Below are 17,372 nucleotides of genomic sequence, written 5' to 3' on the forward strand. Positions count from 1 at the left end.
TAACATAAGCTCCCTGGTTTGGAATCCTGAATCAGAGAGTGTGAACACTTGGCACATACAAACAAATTCTTTCCAAGAGAGTTACGTCAGCTCAGACGGCTGCTGGTATTTGGAGGGAACATGTCTCTAGCATGTCTGTATTGATGGTACAGCTATCTCTTTTACTCTTTTATTTCATGAGTTTTGTTAAAAAATGTACATGTAATTTACATACCATAAAATTTAGCCTTTTAAATTGTGCGATTCAGTGGTTTTTAGTATATTCACGAGGTTGTGCCAACATCTCATTTCAAAACATTCCCATCGCCCCTTACAGAAATGTTGTACCCATTAAGTAGCAGTCACTCCCCATTCCTTTCTCCCCTGGGCCTGGCAGCCACTAGTCTGCTTTCTCTGTCTGAGTTTGTTTGGCATTCTTTATGTGGATGGGCTCGTATGGCATTTGTCTTGTGAGTGGCTTCTCATTGGGTTCATGGTGAGTGCTTCGCCCCTTTTTATGGCTGAGTACTACTCCACTGTTGGAGTGGGCGTTTGGCTTTTCCAGGTGCTGTGTCTTTTGACTTCACATTTAGAGGGATAGGCACTCTTTCAGTTATTTGTGAGGTGGATCTCTCCATGTGAGATTACTGATTATATTTCCTCTGTTTGAATTCCCCTTTTTGTTGGCCCATTTTTATACTGGGATTGAGATTTTTTCCATCAATACTAACTGTCATAGAGAAACTAGACATTGATATATTTTATACAAAAGTTCCTGCCAGGTTCTTTATCCTTTTGTAAGAATTTATATTTTGATGTAGTTGCACTTTCTTCTTTGGTGATTTCTTCTATTGTTGCAAAGATTAAAAACTTGTCCCCACAGAGACATATATAACCTGTTTTTAATTTTTTAAATAATATAATCTGTTTTAAATTTCCACTAATTTTCCTGTTAAATACTGCATTTTTTCCACCTGTGTTAGTTTGCTGTTTGGCGTAAGAGATGGGTGAAAGTTGATCTTTGCCAGTTTCTAAGCAGTAGCCCTGAGAGCACTCATTAAAAACCCCTTCCCTTCTCACTGTTGTGATGCTGTATCCTACAAATATTTTTCTTTCCCAGATTTTTTCTTTTTTTGATATACTGATTCACTTGGGGAGTATGTTCTTGCTCTGTGGCTTTTGAGGGAAATGAGTAATTTAGGTTCATTTGAAATATTGGCAATTATAAGAGCAAATGCATGTTTCTTCCAGCTGGTCTCACTCCTCACTCCGCTTTCCTCTGATCTCAGAAGAACAAGGGCAGTCAGACCACAGCCAGGCCTGCCCTGTCTGCATCATCCCCTCACTAGATTCGGGATTTGGTTAGGGACAATCGATGTTCATGGCATTTGATGCTTTTCAATTAATGGATTCTTTCAGTATACAACTAACTGCCATCTAAGAGGTTTCATTTGTATAAGTTCTTTTTTTTTTTTTTTTTTGAAACAGGATCTTACTCTGTAATTTAAACTGGCCTTGAACTCATTGTGTAGCCCCAGGCTGGCCTCTAACTGAAGGCAGTCCTCCTGCCTCAGCTTTCCGAGTGCTGGGATTACAGGCATGTGCCACCATGCTCAGCTGAGATAAGCTCTTTAATCAGAATTTTCATCAAAGAACTTGGCATGTGTCTCTCATTCTTTATTGGGGGGGGTTCTGTGAAATTGGAGAATAAAATAGTGGTATCTGCATACATTTCATCTTTCCCAATGTAATGAAGTACAGAATTTCTCGAGAGCTGATGTAGATAGTGGAGGAACTGAGCTTTACCTGGTGCCCAGTGTTCCTGCTATGTGCCTTCACTTCAGCCTGGCCTGTTTTCTTTCTCCTGCAGCCTGACTGGCAGCCTTACCTGCCACAGAATGGAGACAGCATTGAAGTCGCTTTCTCTTACTCCTCGGTGTTATGGCCTTGGTCAGGCTACTTGGCCATCTCCATTTCTGTGACCAAGAAGGCAGCTTCCTGGGAGGGCATTGCCCAGGGCCATGTCATGATCACGGTGGCTTCCCCAGCGGAGACGGAAGTAAGCAGAGCCAGAAGTGGCTTGTTTTCTTTCACCTTTTACTGTCCAGGGAGGAGGGGCATCCTTAATGCTGGGATCTCAGTTTACAGTGCAGTGGACGGACAGGGTAAGCTTTGCCGCCACGAGCAATGGTCCAGGGCCCCCGAGCAGTGGAGCTCACCACCAGCTCTGCTGATGGGACCATGCTGCTGTTCTCGGTGCGGCACCAGGGATGAGCTTGTTGGGCAAGATTTCGGGCTCAAAATGAGGGCATTGGAAATGGCCTTCTCTAAAAGGAAATGTAGGGTCATCCTCTGTAGCTCTCATTTTTTGGAACAAAGGGCCTTAAATTTTGTCTTCAGCTCTTAAGAATTTGAATGGAATGTAGCTGTGGCATGTGAACCTTAAATCATACACATATGTGTTGAAGTTCTCATGTTCAAATTTTGTGTGGTAAATAGAAATGACTTCTTTAAACCTGAAAACCTTGGAGGTTTTTTGTTTGTTTGTTTGTTTTTCTGAGAAAAGGAGACATTTCAAGTCTGGGATTTTTTTTTTTAAAGTCAAAAATTGGTGCAGAACAGACATCAACGGTGAAGCTCCCAGTTAAGGTGAAAATAATTCCTACCCCACCCCGGAGTAAGAGGGTCCTCTGGGATCAGTACCACAACCTCCGATACCCCCCTGGCTACTTCCCCAGGGACAACTTGAGGATGAAGAATGACCCTCTGGACTGGTAAGTGGCCACCATGCTCAGGTGCTCTTTACCCCTCCTTCCACTTGGGGCTGAGTGCCCGCATCCCTGCCACCTTGTCGTGCTCTGAGGACACCCAGCCTCCTCCTTTGAGCTGTTCATAAGTATAGTTGAGTAAAGTGAAAACCTTGACGTCCCCCTCTACTGATGTCTGTCCCTGACTTCTCCCATTAGTCGACCAGCACATCTGATCAGTCCCACGGTCAAGCTGTTGCCAGCCCTTCCCTGTGTGGCCTTCTCCTCCGCCCCTAGCTGAAGCCACACATTCCTCTCTCGGCTCCTGGTGGGTCTCATACTATTGGTTTTGTTCCCCTAAATTCCATTCCATTTCATGTTTGAAAACAAACCACAGTTTTCAGTGATAGTCAATAAAGGGAGCCTAGGTGTGAAAGCACAGACTCCATCATGATTTCCTTCATTCTCTAGTGACTGCCTCTTCAGACATGTTCATATGGCCAGACCCCCTGGGGTGAGTTGCATGGCCCTCCTGGGGACGAGGCAGCTTCCTTCCCAGCCCTCACATGGCCTGGCTAGCTGCTGACCCATGCCAGGCTGCTGGGCTGACTCTCTCTTGGCCCAGAAGCCAGGCACATTTCTGTTGTCCTCCTCTGGGCTCAGCACCGTGCTCCTTCAGAGATGGCCAGGTAGGCCTCTGTTGGGAGTGAAGATAGCTCATTTCAGTGCCCGGCTTACTGCCTTCCAGGAACGGTGACCATATCCACACGAACTTCAGGGATATGTACCAGCATCTGAGAAGCATGGGCTACTTTGTGGAGGTCCTCGGCTCTCCCTTCACGTGCTTCGATGCCACGCAGTATGGTGAGCAGAGGCGGTGTGCTGGCCAGATGTTCTTCCAGCCTGAGTCGAATGTGTGTGAAGTGTTTGAAAACGAACCACAGTTTTCAGGGACACGTCAATAAGGAGAGCCTGGGTGTGGTCTCCACTTCCTGCTGGAGGTGGAGAGCAGACCCTGAAGACCTGCATACCAGTTGCAGGTTTGGGCAGTGACAGTTCAAATACAGATGTGTCCCATTGATTGGGAACAGGGACAAAAGAAGCTCTAGAACTGTATTTTGCTCCTTGAATAAGTGAAAATTTTTAGAGTGAGCACAAATGAAAACCAAAGACCACAATTCACTGTTCCCTGTGTATGGCCAGGCTCTGATTCTTTTATTTTTCACCCTCTTCTATGGTGGTACAGGGTGGCACAAACCAAATTATAGAAGCCATTAACTTGAGGTATGGATCCCGGTAAAATAATGTCTTTCTAAAACAGTGACATCCTGTCATTCAGAGGTGACAGTTCTCAAACCTTGGCACTTTGTCCCTCAGGAACTTTGCTAATGGTGGACAGTGAGGAGGAGTACTTCCCTGAGGAGATCGCCAAGTTGAGGAGGGACGTGGACAATGGCCTTTCGCTTGTCATCTTCAGTGACTGGTACAACACTTCTGTTATGAGAAAAGTGAAGTTTTATGATGAAAACACGAGGTAGGCAGAAGTTGGCATTTGGATAAAAGCATGACTTCAGGGGAATTAAATTTTACCTAGCAAGTACTTTGTGACTCTCTGGCCTGCTAGTGGTCTTTCTAGGCAGCAGACAACATGAGTGGAAAAGCTCTGTGTATATTCAGGAGAAGGCTGCTCATAAAGTAAGATGCTGGTTGATCCCAAGTGGTAATTTACAGGCCCATTGTCTTTCTTTATTGATCTTAGATACAAGGACTTTTAGCTTTTGTTTAGTTTTCTAGCCTCCCATCTCTCATTACTGAATATGTGCAAATTGAAATGCACCAAAGGAACTATTATTTAAAGAGCACTACTCGTTAGTTAAGTATTGACCAAGGATTCCTAGTGTGTTGCAAATATGTCATCTTTATAATATACTTTGAATTTTTCTCTTTGGAGTCTGTGACTTTAACTTATATAAGCTTCTTTCTTATTTACTTTGGTTCATTGATTCTGGCTAGGTCTGGTTATATGTGGTGCATTTCAATGAAGTAGAGTTTTAGTTCATTCAGTGAAGCCGTACTGTATTCTGTACATTGGCTGAAGCAAGTTATGTTTGCAGTATTTCTGAAACCCAGACAGCTGGTTTCAGTTGACATTTTCATGTGGATGAATGGACTGGATTGTGGCAGGAGACATTTAGCTTTGTCATGGAAAGATAAAGTATGCATTGGGGGTTTTTTTGGTTTGGATTGGTTTGGTTTGGGATTTTTTGTGGAACTGGGAATTGAACCTAGGGTCTTTGCCCTGAGCTACATCCTCATTTTGAGACAAGTTCTCACTAAGTTGCCCAGGCTGGTTGTGACCCCATGATCCTTCTGCCTCAGTCTCCCCTTGTGAAAGTGTTTTAATTCTTGCCCTCTGTGTGCTCTTACTACCTTCATAGGCAGTGGTGGATGCCGGATACTGGAGGAGCCAACATCCCAGCTCTGAACGAGCTGCTGTCTGTGTGGAACATGGGGTTCAGTGATGGCCTGTATGAAGGGGAGTTTACCTTGGCCAACCATGACAGTAAGGCTTTGTATTGTATATAGAGGGTGCTGCTCCTGGGGAGGAGGAACACAAACTGAAGTCTGGGGTTCAGAGAGAATGGTGTATTATTCGATAAGCTGGCTAGAGCTAAGTCAGCATTTTCAGAAGTGCTTCTGTAACAGTGTCAGCCGTTCAAGTTTTGTCTTGGTGTTTAAAATGAAAATATTTTGTATAAGCATTCTAATTTTAGTACTGCCTGTAGGATCTACATTATATATATATATATATATATATATATATATATATTCTCAAATGGGAACTACCTCCTAGGTTCCTGGTTATTTTTTAAATTCTGTTTATGAAATAACTTTACATATCCCATTTAAGAAGTTTCTCCACAGGTAAGTTTTTGGTTCTAGTTTCTAGAATAATGTCTTGAACACTATTAGTGGTTTCGCAAGTACTGATTCAGGCTGTTTTGAGTCTCTGACTTTTCTGACTTACAAGGTCTGTTCAGAATCCTTATTTTACAAAAAAAAAAAAACCAACGAAATCATTGGGCCGGGAATTTAGCTCTGGTTTCACCGCCTGCTGTGCAAGCTCAAGGACCTGAGTTTGATCCCTGGTACCAAAAAAACCCCAAGAGAATCCCTATTCTAGTAGTATTTTTTTACTTGAATTTTGAGACAGTTATTTGTAGTGTAAGTGTGATAGGCAATAGCAGCTTCTCTCTTAAGATTAAAAACAATCTTTAAAAATATACGATGTCTGAAGAATGTGTTTTGGATAAATTGGGTAGCTGTGGATCGAAGTGTTCCTTGTTTCTGTAACTTTGACCATCTGTTTTCCAGTGTACTATGCTTCAGGGTGCAGCATTGCTAAATTTCCAGAAGATGGCATAGTGATAACACAGACTTTTAAGGACCAAGGTAAAAGACACTGCTCATAGGCTCTTTGGTTCCTTTTTCTCTTCCTCCCTCACTCATCTCCTATTCTTGGCTTCTTTTTTTTTTTTGGACCGGGGATCAAACTCGGGTCCTTGTGCTTTCAAGACAGGCGGCAAAACCACTGAGCTAAATCCCTGCCTTCTTGGCTTCTTTTGATAATAGCTTTATTCTATAGAATTTACATTCTGTAATGCCTTCTAAAGTATTCAATCTGGTTTTCAGTGCATGCACAAAATTGCACACCGATCACAGTCTGCCTCCTGACCCAACTCCCACCCTAGAGATCCAGTCAGTTCTGCTTCCTTTTGAAACTCACTGCAGTGCTGTATGGTGCCTGTCCTAGCGTGGCTTCAGCAGGGCTCATTAGAGGAGGCAGAGGTGGGCAGCACAGACTTGTGCTGACAACTGGCGTGTGCGTGTATAGTGACCACTGCAAAAGAAGTAGAATAGCTGTGCACAACTGTTTGTTTCTACATGAACTGTTCTGCTTCTGATTGTCAGATGATCAGAGAACATTTTGACTGTTTTGAAGTTCTTAGCTGTATAAAGATATAAAAACATTAATTATAGAGTAGCCTCTAAAATTCTCAAGGTATGTTCCGTTCAGTACTGCTTCAGCTGTAGGCAGACATCAGTGTCTGTGACAGCACTGAGTGCACACAGCCCACTTGGTGAGCCGGGGCAGGATGGGCCACCTCTGCCTTTGAAAGCCAGGGCAGGCCAGTAGTGCAGAGAGGAGCCCAGGACATCCTTCCTGTGCCTTGCTTGAGGGCTGCTGTTCTGAGCCATGAGGGTCCTCTCCTCTCTCTCACAGGCACAGTGAGGCTGTTAGGTGCCCCAAATGACAGCCCTGTGGAAACCTGCAAGGCGATGGTGTGTGTTTCTGAATGACAAACCTCTGGCATTGTAAAGATTGCTATTTTCTGTGATTGAGAAGAATAGTTTTATTAGTTGAAAATGTAGAGCTTTAGGATTTCTCAGCTTATCTATCTGCAGTTCCAAGGTGGAACTTTTATTTGTATTACCTAGAAGGTTTTCCCTTCCTTTCATCAAAGCAAGGTCAGTTGCTGAGCAGATCTGTAGTTCCTAGGGTTCTGTTTTTTTGGAGTTTTTTTTTTTTGGTACTGAGGATTGAACTCGGGACCTTGTACTTGCGAGGCAGGCAGCAGAACCACTGAGCTAAATCCCCAGCCCCAACCTAGGGTTCTGTTTTAACCTTAAGCACATAGCGACCTTGTCTTCCAGCCCTCGGCACAATTCCCTGTGGTTTGGTGCCTCTGTTTAAAAGCAATTCTCGGGCCGAGGGTTTAGCTCAGTGGCACCGCACCTGCCTCGCAAGTGCAAAGTCCTGAGTCCGATCCCTGTTACCAAAAAAACAAAACCAATTCTCACAGGCAGCATCAGTGCAGGCAAGGGTTAAAAGGGTGGTCTCCTGGTTTGCTGCCTTGTGGCCACTCATTGTTCTGGTGGTGGTATGGGGGGATCAAAAGTAGATACGAGGATGCATATTTTATTTTGTCATTCTGGTATAGTCTGAAACTAAAAATCAGTTGCCTTGATGGGGTGAATAATCATTTGGGTGCAAAGTAGAACTTTGAAAACCCAGGTCGTGCTGGATCAGAAAAGACCTAGTGTCAGAAAAAAACCCACATCAAGCCGCGAGGCCAAATGACAACACAGTGCACATCTTCCCTGCTGGGTCTTCCTCCTTCCAGAGATTATCGTGCTTTTTCCCCCATTAGCTCCTAGTGAAATGATACACAGTGGACAGCAGTGTTACACTTATGTAGCTGCAGACATTTTAGACTGTATTGACACAGAGAGTACTGGTTTCTGATGCAGCTATGCATCATTTGCCAGCACTAAGGAAAGCATCTGCTTTAAGGGTAGAGATCCTGGGATTCTGTGAGGATAGCTGCTGCCCATGGCATTTGTATATTTTTTGCTTGCTGATTCAGTAAACATTTTAGATTAGTGTCATCTGTTAGGGCAAAGATAAGAATAAGAAGGCTTTGCCATTGGAAGTTCATATTTGTGAAATTAATGTAACGTTCTTAAAATCTAAATTGAAAATAGTATGTGGATATACATTTTAAAAATCAGTTACGGTTGCCAGGGATTTAGCTCAGTGGTTCCGACGCCTGCCTCGCAAGGGGAAGGACCCGAGTTTGATCCCTGGTACCAAAAAAAAAAAATGAGTTACGTTTGTACTTGCCTTTAACAATAAACACAACACCTCTGTTGTCAGTCTGTGTAACTGTTCAGTTGAGCAAGAGCTGCTGGCTGGCTGCCCCTGGAGAGCAGGTCCAAAAGCACCTTTCAGCATAATAAGAAAAATAGAAGTTTGTTTTTTAGGATGAAAAAGAAGTTACATCTTTAAGATTGTAAATATAATGTGCTGCTGTTTAAAGTGAAAATGAAAGAGAGTGAGTACAGCAGTGCATGCAGAGTGAATTCTGCTAAAACCAAAATTAATAATACTTAAGATAATGCTTTTCTGCCTTAAAAGTTTGCACTGTTTTGACTGAATACTATTAGATTTTGCTTTTTTTTTTTTCTGGTCCTTTTGATTAAATCTCAAGTGGCAACTAAGAAATCTTTCTTCAACCCAAAGGCTCATTACTGCCTTGTGTTGTTTCAGGCTTGGAGGTTTTAAAGCAGGAGACAGCGGTCGTTGAAAATATCCCCATTTTAGGACTTTATCAGACTCCAGCTGAGGGTGGAGGCCGGATTGTGTTGTATGGAGACTCCAATTGCTTGGATGACAGTCACCGACAGAAAGGTACGAGAAAAGCAAATGGGATTTAGTGACCTGGGCACACAAATGCCTTCTTCCCTTTGTGCCTGGAAAAGCAGTGACAAAATGCTGGTGAGTAAACAGACATCTGCTCATGCGAGCTGGGGACAGCTCAGGAAGTTCCAGTGGCTTTGATGCTTGGAATATCTTGATGGCATTTAATAACCAAAATAAGCCTGCCTTTGCAAGTTGCAGTGCCCTCCTCCATCTTCCAGTCCCATAGCCAGTGGCCGAGTGTCACCACACTGAGTGACTCAGGTTCTGCCCTTCCTGGACACCCCCCTCAGCTCACCGGTTATGTGCACCTCGGGGCTGCAGTGACATGTGACGTATGTACCCTGTTCTGGTCTGAGCTGGTCTTCAGGCCATACTGCCCAGAGGCCTCTCCCCTAGCTGTGCCCCAAGACCTACAAGCCTGGGCTGTTGAGACCCTTTCTCTGTGAGGCTCTTCTGTTATATTTTTAGGGGTACAGGGGAGGAAAGGGGCACTGAACTCTAGAGCTCTTCTGCTCCTCATTGCCAGCCTCCTTTGGTGAACCTTCCCAAGGTGGGGGGTTGGAGCTTAGACACAGACTGTTTATTTTCCTGATTTTGTGAAGGAGGAAACAGTGGTGAAAGTGTTATGTGTGTTTATCTGGTGAGATGGTGACAAAACCAGAAGAGAACCTGACTTTGAGGGACTGCTGGAGAGGGGTGGGTGGGGAGGTAGCAGGTGAGGGCCCATGGACAGCAGGCAGCTCCTGTGGGAAGCAGGTCTCGGGTGGGCGAGGAGAGCTGAATGTTGTACCTCTCTCTGACTTTAAGGTCTGGTTGACTAAACTCCAGTCATTTATGTAAATCCTGAGAATATGATTGGTCTTTTTAAAATAAAAAATGAGAGTTAAAGTCACAGTTGAAAGAAGATTAATGTTTTATATCCACAGAGATTGTCTTTTAAATTCTGAGATCTCCTGGTAAGAGTCTTTATTAAAATTTTAAATACCTAAGAGACTGTCCTCGTCTTTAAATTTCAAACAGGAGCTTTTAGGATCTTTCAGGGCCTTCCTGCACTTGACCAGAGTGCTCTTTTGAGAAAGAAAAGCGCTTTGCAGCGTTTTCCTCTCCTGATGCTCATGTCATCGTAGGTGGTGTTGATGAGCTGGGCAGGCAGGCTGGGGAGAGCAGTGTGCAGGCAGAGTTCCAGCCTGGTACAGCAAGGGGCCATCCAGTGGCTCTCAGTGGGGTTTGTGGACAGTCTGGAGCCTCAGCTCCAAGGTATCCCCAAAGAAGAATCACCCACTCTGGCCAGGACCCCCTGATTCGAAGGCCAGCCCAGATTTTTGACTCTGCTGTGTGCCTACCTGGAGCCCATGTCCCTGTGGTGTGTCCTCACGGTGCGAATCAACTTCCTGCCCTCCGGAGTACTTCTCGGACAGTGGCAGAAGCTGAGAGGCTGTTGTGCCCTCCTCTCTTCCCCTTTTCCGTGGCGCCCCTGCTTTCCAAGCTGTTCTTTCCTCAGTAGGAGACACGTGCTCTCGCCAGCACTGAGCTCCATCCTGTCCTGGTCTGGGAGGGGCCCACAGCAGTTGGCCCAGCCCAGTGACAGTGGCAGGAACCTGCCTGGAGCCCTAGGCACTGGGAGTGCACCCGCCGTTGGCCAGTACTGGTGCATGCTGACCGGAGTGGGCTGTGATGCCTGCTGTGGAGAGTCTGGTCCCACGAGAATGGGGGACCTAGTGTGAGCCAGGGTTAGTTTAATCTCACTTCTGAGTCCTAGATACCAGCTTCCCCTTCTTTTAGGGAGCTAGCTTTCTTTTATTTCACTGTAGAGATTCCTTTTTCTAAAACTGGATTCCTGAACAGCATGCCTGTTACCCGCAGACTGCTTTTGGCTTCTGGACGCGCTCCTTCAGTACACATCATACGGGGTCACCCCGCCCAGCCTCAGCCACTCGGGGAACCGGCAGCGCCCTCCCAGCGGAGTGGGCTCGGCTGCTCCCGAGAGGATGGAAGGTGAGTAGCCTCCCGGTGGCCTCATTGCTGCTTCAGGAAGTGGGTTAGCGGGGATCATGGACGGCGTTTCTTAGTGGCTGCTGGTGCCGAGCAGGCAGGGGCCCAGCCTCCTGCTCCCGGGGTGGGTGGACATAGGGCCCATGCAGCCAGCCTTCCCATGGTCACTGCTGCCCTCACAGGTAAGACGTCTGTCCCCAGGGTCTTCAGGAGCAACCACCACCATGCTTGGGCACTCACTGGGTACAGGCACCGAGCTGGGGTCCTTTTCAGGGATTAGCTCACCAACCCCTCCAGGAATCCTGTGGAAGCAGGTATTATCATTTCAGCTTACAGATGAATAATGTGGCTGAAGGGAGCTCAGGAACTGCCCAGGTCACGGGTAGATGGGCAGTGGAGCTGGAAGCTGGACCTCCAGGCCTGTGTTAGCGCTCTGGGGCCTCCACCCACTCTACACACAGCAGCCTAGGTCCCATACCCGCCCTGGCTACAAGTTCCAATCCTCCAAGCACTGTCTCTAGAAATGAATGTGATGTCATTTCAAACTTTCAAGGTTTCCAAACCTTAAAAAAAAAAAAAAGAAAAGTGAAATTCATTTTAATAGTATACTTTAGCACAGTACATCACAGATACCATCTAGACATGTGACACTGAGTACTTGTCAGTTGCTCAGTGGGCACATGTAGCTAGTGGCCACAGTACAGGGTGGGGCAGATCTGAGAGGATTAAATATTTCAGAAGAGAAAGATTTCTTTTGTGACCACATCTCTGGATTCCTTGAAGGTGGCCTTGTGTGTGGTGATGGTTAGCAGAGGTTGGCCGACCAGTGCCATGCGCACAGATGAGGAGGCTAAAGGGAACTGAGCTGGGTTTTCCGCACCCCTGATTCAGTGGGGAGGACACGTGCTCTCTGGGCAGCCCGTCAGGTGGGCCCGAAGCCTACTGGGGGATGGCTGCCAGGCCACAGAGGGCTCTCAGCAGGAAGCGCAGACAGGCACATGAGCCATGTTTCCTCCCTGTGTTCATCACAGTGACGGTTTCCTTTCTTGTTGACATTGCTGCTAACCACAGGAAACCATCTTCATCGGTACTCCAAGGTCCTTGAGGCCCATTTGGGAGACCCGAAGCCTCGACCTCTGCCGGCCTGTCCACACCTGTCATGGGCCAAACCACAGCCTTTGAATGAGACAGCGCCCAGGTCAGTGTCTGACTGCACTTCCTGTCCTTCTACAGGGCATATGACTCATTCTCTTTTTTAATAGGAGAGAATGGAATTCTACTGGCATTATTAGTGAATAATCAAATCATCTGGCTTGTCATTTTCTGGTGGTTTAAATTAGTGAACCCCCATCGTGACCTTTAGAAATATGTTCTTTGGTGGCATCCTGCATAAAGGAGTAAGTATTTGGAGCATCACCATTGTGTTGTTAGTCATCCCATATTTGAAAGCCATGGTCCAGCTGTGCTGCCACTGAACAGCAGTGGCTCCTGAGAGGTGCTGTGTGCAGTGACGCCCCATCCAAGGTGTCAGTACACATAGATCCCTGTGCCACCCCCAGGCTCTGGGTAGGTGTGGATCCTGCCACAGCAGCCCAGCCAGGAAAACTGTACCATTTGCTTCCTGTCTGGTTGTGTGGATGGTGGAGCACCTCAGTCTCAGGGAGGCCCTGACTTCGTCCACCAGTCATTGCATAGCTGCATGTGGTGCCAGAACATATTACTTGCTTCTCTGTCTCAGTGTCTAAGCCGACCTCTTGATTTACGTCATTTTCCTTCAGTTGCCAAAACGTGAATTATTGGTACTGTTGCTGCTGCGGCTCTCTTCACCCAGGCCAAGCCAGTTGTATCTGATTTCACCTCCTTTCTCTCGAGCCAAGGAAATGTGAGATGAATGGAGGCTTCTCCTGGCATGGTGAAGCAGGAACCAAGTATCGCAGTACCTACTTGCCCACCTCCTGACCTTTGCTACCTGGCACCCGCCACACACATCTAGCCATTGGTGGCCTCTGGAGAGGTTGCCTACCTGCCTTCTTTCCCTGCTCTTGAGGCTGCCAATGTGCTTGGGTCAGGGAGAGACAGGCCTGGGATGGCCATGGACAGACAGCAACCATCCACGCTGTGATGAGGAGGAGGATGCCCATGGAAGGCATTGAAGTGTTCTTGGCTTTACTGTTCCCACAGATAGGGGCCAGGGATTTAGTTCAGTGGTGCCGCCGCCTGCCTTGAAAGTGCAAGGTCCTGAGTTTGATCCCCAGTACCAAAAAAAAACAAAACCATTCCCATAGGCAGAAAGGGCTAATTACACCACTTGGTGACCACGTGCCTTCATTTAAAATAGGCTTGATATTGTGAAAGTTGTGGACATCACATTGTCTTCTCAGAAGCAATTTTCTTTGTGAATCCTTTAATTACTGAGTACTTTTCCATTCCACTTAATGTCCCATCATTTAAAACTTTGGAGATGTTTCTGTTTTTGCATCCTATTTATTTATAACCCATTACTATCCTAGCATGTAGATCAGACTTAAAATTCCAGACATAGCAATTCATACCCAAAGGACAGTCTAAGCGTTTGCTGAAGTTCCAGAGAACAAATTATGCTCAGAGTGTTGTCCAAGACTCTGAGAAACAGATAGCAGCATCCTTTGCGATCCATCTGTCTACGTCAAATAACCCTTCAAAAACTGAGCCCATCAAGGGTGCAGATAACGCACTACTCCTGAAATTTAATTTTGACTGTCGTTTTCAGTAATTTCTTTTCCTTAATACACTGCCACGTTTCACATTTGTCTCACATTTCACATCTTGTTGAAGATTATTCCCAGTCCTCAGAGACCTAGATAGAGGCATATTCTGAATCTCTAAAAGTCATTTTGAGACCAGCTTTGGATAGCTACAAGCAGCCATGGGCCATGCTGAGGGCAAAATTCCATCTTTGAAAATTAAGAATTTTCTGGGGCCGGGATTTAGCTCAGTGGTTTCTGCTGCCTGCTGCACAAGCACCAGGACCTGAGTTTGATTGCCCTAAATAAATAAATAAATAAACAAATAAATAAATTTTAAAAATGATGAATTTTCTGATATTTCACTGAATGTCAGATGTCCTTACTTAAGAGTCACTGTCTGTGGGAGTGTCTCTGGAACCCCTGTTTGGACAGACCTCTGTCTTTGCATCGTGTACTGTGAAATTCTCTCAGGTGGCGGCACAAGGGTGCTGTTAGGATGACTGCTCCATCAGGAAGTGCCATCACCAAATGATTAAAATGGACAGCACTACTGGAAGGACAGCGTAGCCCACTGCTGAAAGGACTGACGTTTTTACCTTCCCCTGGCCAAGGCAAAGGCGCAGGCCAACGGTGTGCCAGGGAATAAACAGCACAGACAGGGCTGCCCTCGTTGCAAATGTTTCCCCTTGGGTTTCCATTTGCACCCTTTGCTGTAACCGAGGCGTGTTCCCAAGCTATCTGCTGCCATTGCCGTTCCCAGCAGGGAAGCTGCTGGGCTCTGCAGTTCTCTTCACATTGGCCCAAACAGGTTCCTCCGTGGGCTCACGGAACGCCCAGGTTCCACCACATGATGGTCACCCAGCCCACAGTGGGGTGGGCACGGGCTTCTGCACATTCACTCACCCTCTCTGGACTGGCCCCCTTGAGGACGTGATGACGTCTGGTTCTCAGCACCCATCTGCTCCTGAATGTGGTGGCTGTGGGGTCCCTTTTGCTGGTTTGCTTTGTGCTCATCAGAAAGCAGGTGTGACCGCTCTGGCACCTCAAGGAGAGGACCTGGTGCTGCCCTGCAGTCCCAGCTGTGTCACTCACCTGGCTTCAGCTGCTCCGTGCTCCCCAACTGGCTTCTCAGGTTGCTTGGCGATGTGTCCAGCAGCGAGCTGTTGTTGGCAGTATTATAAACCCAGTGGGACAGACCCCTTCTGGGAGCACGGACTTGACGATGACATTTCTGCCTCAGCACCTGGAAGTGGCCCCTTGCTCTGGTTGCTCCACAGTGGCAGTGAGGCCCAGAGAGATGGAGATGCCCCAAGGCACCGTCTAGATCACTTGCTATTTCTTAGGCATCTCCAAGCTTCCTAGGCTGGTACAGTTGCTTATCTTTATTTTGTTTTAACCCCATTTCTCTCAAGTAATCTTTGGAAACATCAAAAGTTGCTCTCCATCGACTTGGACAAAGTGGTGTTACCCAACTTTCGATCGAATCGCCCTCAAGTGAGACCCTTGTCCCCTGGAGAAAGTAGTGCCTGGGACATTCCTGGAGGTGAGGCTCAGGAGCTTTGTCATTGTGCTAAATTGTTCTGTGTTTGTCCCCTCAGGAGTGGACCAGGCCCTTTGTGTCCGAACCGTCCTTGGTGGTTCTGGCTTTCTGTATAGTATAAATCAGCAAGGCCAAGGGCAGGTCAGGATGAAGACCTTGTTTCTCTAGGAAAACTCTGCACAGACTTTCAAACTTCAGTTTCTTTTATATTAGCCAAGTGATACATTTACATTTTTCTGGAGTAACTTGCACCTTCTGAAAATTTTGCAGTCATGTATTATGAACCCTAGGAGTGCCTGTCCTCTGATGGTTTTGTAGTGGCCTTGCTGGTTCCCCAGGTCTCCGGTTCTCTGCCCTAGCTGTCTGGGATGGCTCTTGACGAAGCTGGGGTGACATATCCTGTCCCCTCCCCATAGACTGCCTTTGGTCTGAATCGGCTGCTTGGGCCGCCACCTTCCTCTGTAGCTGGGATGATTGGTACCGGATCACTCAAGCGAGTGTGGGCAGCCCCTCTGCTCTGGACACCACCGCAGTGTCTGGGTTCGGTAATGACCCCAGCTTATGTAGCCCAACTCTGGGCACTCCTGAGGTCCTTGTGTGTGAGTCACGGGGAGCACTGACGGTGGGAGCTCAGGAAGCCTTGGAGTGGCCCAGTTACAGTCCCTGACATTCTAACCGAGGGTCCTCCAATGGCCACTCAGCTTTTCAGCCACACGCCCCATCCATGGAGACCACCTGTCTGACCAGGGGACATGGCACGCGGTCCTCACTACCTCTTTCTTCCTGCCGCTCAGCTAAGTGGGACTGGAGCATGCCCCTCTTCCTCCCTGGACTGAGGCTTGGCGTCCTGTTGGTGTTAGGAAAACAAAGCACCTCTCTGGGCCCCGCTGTTGTAGGCTGTCCGTGTCTGCAGGGAGCCCGGGAGGAGCAGCAGGTGCCCCACCCCGAGCCCACAGTGTTGCTGGCCTGGTCACTGCGACCGAGGTTTAAAGTGAGGTTTGCACTGCAAGCCTGAGCGGTAACCTGATTCGTAGAAGAAGGCTTCATTGATGGCACTGACACTATTGACCATTCCCTGTCCTCTCGCAGGGATCATGCCTGGCCGCTACAACCAGGAGGTGGGCCAGACCATCCCTGTCTTCGCCTTCCTGGGAGCCATGGTGGTCCTGGCCTTCTTTGTGGTGCAAATGAACAAGGCCAAGAGCAGGCCAAAGCGGAGGAAGCCCAGGGTGAAACGCCCGCAGCTCATGCAGCAGGTTCACCCTCCCAGGACCCCATCCGTGTGACACCCGCCCTGGCCGTGTGAGCCAGAGTGCCTTCCAGGATGGCTCTGGTGGACAGGCAGACCCTTCGAGGGTTTCCTGGGATGGCCTGGTCTTCATCTGTGGCTCCAGCCATTGGTCTGCACGAGCCTCCCCTGTGATGCACCCAGGCCTGCAGTACGTCTTGAAATACGCCATGGCCAGGGACCCACCTGGGGGAATCCGCTCAGCCTGGAGCAGCGTCGCACGCAGCAGCTCAGTGCACCAAAGACACGGAGGACTAGAAGGCTGTTGGCCTCGGCCCTGCAGGGGAGGGTAAGCTTTTTAAATAAATGAAACAACCTTGACCAAGTTAAGATACGCTTGTTAAAGGCTATTTTCTATATTTATTGTTGGGAAAAGTCACTTTAAAGACTTGTGCTGTTTGGAAGCAAAACTATTTTTTTTGTCAATGGAATGCCGTTTTGTACTATTCCAACATGCAGAGTCACAGATCCATCCGTCATCTCCTTTGTGATGAGAGGGCAGACAGATCTGAAGAAACAGACCTTCGCTTTATTTTTATAAGTATCAACTGCCACCATGTTTTGTAATTTGGGGTCTTGGTTTCACCGTTGTTGGTGAAGAAAATTTTTAATAAATATGCGTTACCTGTATGAAGCTGGGAAGTGTTGTGTAATGGCTCTTCTTCTGCCTGTCCCATTTGTCCGAAACAATGTGGAATGAGTTCCGAGTCAGCCTGCTGACGTTTTTTGTTTGTTTTTTGTTTGTTTTTTGTTTTTAATTGAGACAGACATTTCCATTTCTTACTTATTTATTTATTTATTTTTGGTACTGGGAACTGAGCTCAGGGCCTTGCAC

At 47.0% G+C, this 17,372-nt stretch overlaps 1 protein-coding gene across 4 annotated transcripts in view; it reads left to right on the forward strand.

The window, feature by feature from the left end:
• Positions 1-17,167, forward strand: part of Mbtps1 (membrane bound transcription factor peptidase, site 1) — a 55,104-nt gene extending 37,937 nt beyond the window's left edge. For all 4 annotated transcript variants that reach the window (XM_004842775.3, XM_021256644.2, XM_004842776.3 and 1 more), the window contains 11 exons: positions 1,850-2,038; positions 2,581-2,753; positions 3,475-3,590; positions 4,104-4,260; positions 5,165-5,289; positions 6,102-6,179; positions 8,839-8,979; positions 10,855-10,986; positions 12,055-12,181; positions 15,122-15,252; positions 16,339-17,167. In XM_004842775.3, coding sequence (XP_004842832.1) covers positions 1,850-2,038; positions 2,581-2,753; positions 3,475-3,590; positions 4,104-4,260; positions 5,165-5,289; positions 6,102-6,179; positions 8,839-8,979; positions 10,855-10,986; positions 12,055-12,181; positions 15,122-15,252; positions 16,339-16,535 — 1,566 coding nt within the window. In that variant the 3' untranslated portion in view covers positions 16,536-17,167. The remainder of the gene's footprint in view (positions 1-1,849; positions 2,039-2,580; positions 2,754-3,474; positions 3,591-4,103; positions 4,261-5,164; positions 5,290-6,101; positions 6,180-8,838; positions 8,980-10,854; positions 10,987-12,054; positions 12,182-15,121; positions 15,253-16,338) is intronic.
• The last annotated feature ends 205 nt before the right edge of the window (positions 17,168-17,372 follow it).

This window comes from Heterocephalus glaber, unplaced genomic scaffold, assembly GCF_053883595.1.
Source record: "Heterocephalus glaber isolate CG9 unplaced genomic scaffold, H.glaber_assembly_v1.0 deba00000071, whole genome shotgun sequence".
Taxonomy (NCBI): domain Eukaryota; kingdom Metazoa; phylum Chordata; class Mammalia; order Rodentia; family Bathyergidae; genus Heterocephalus; species Heterocephalus glaber.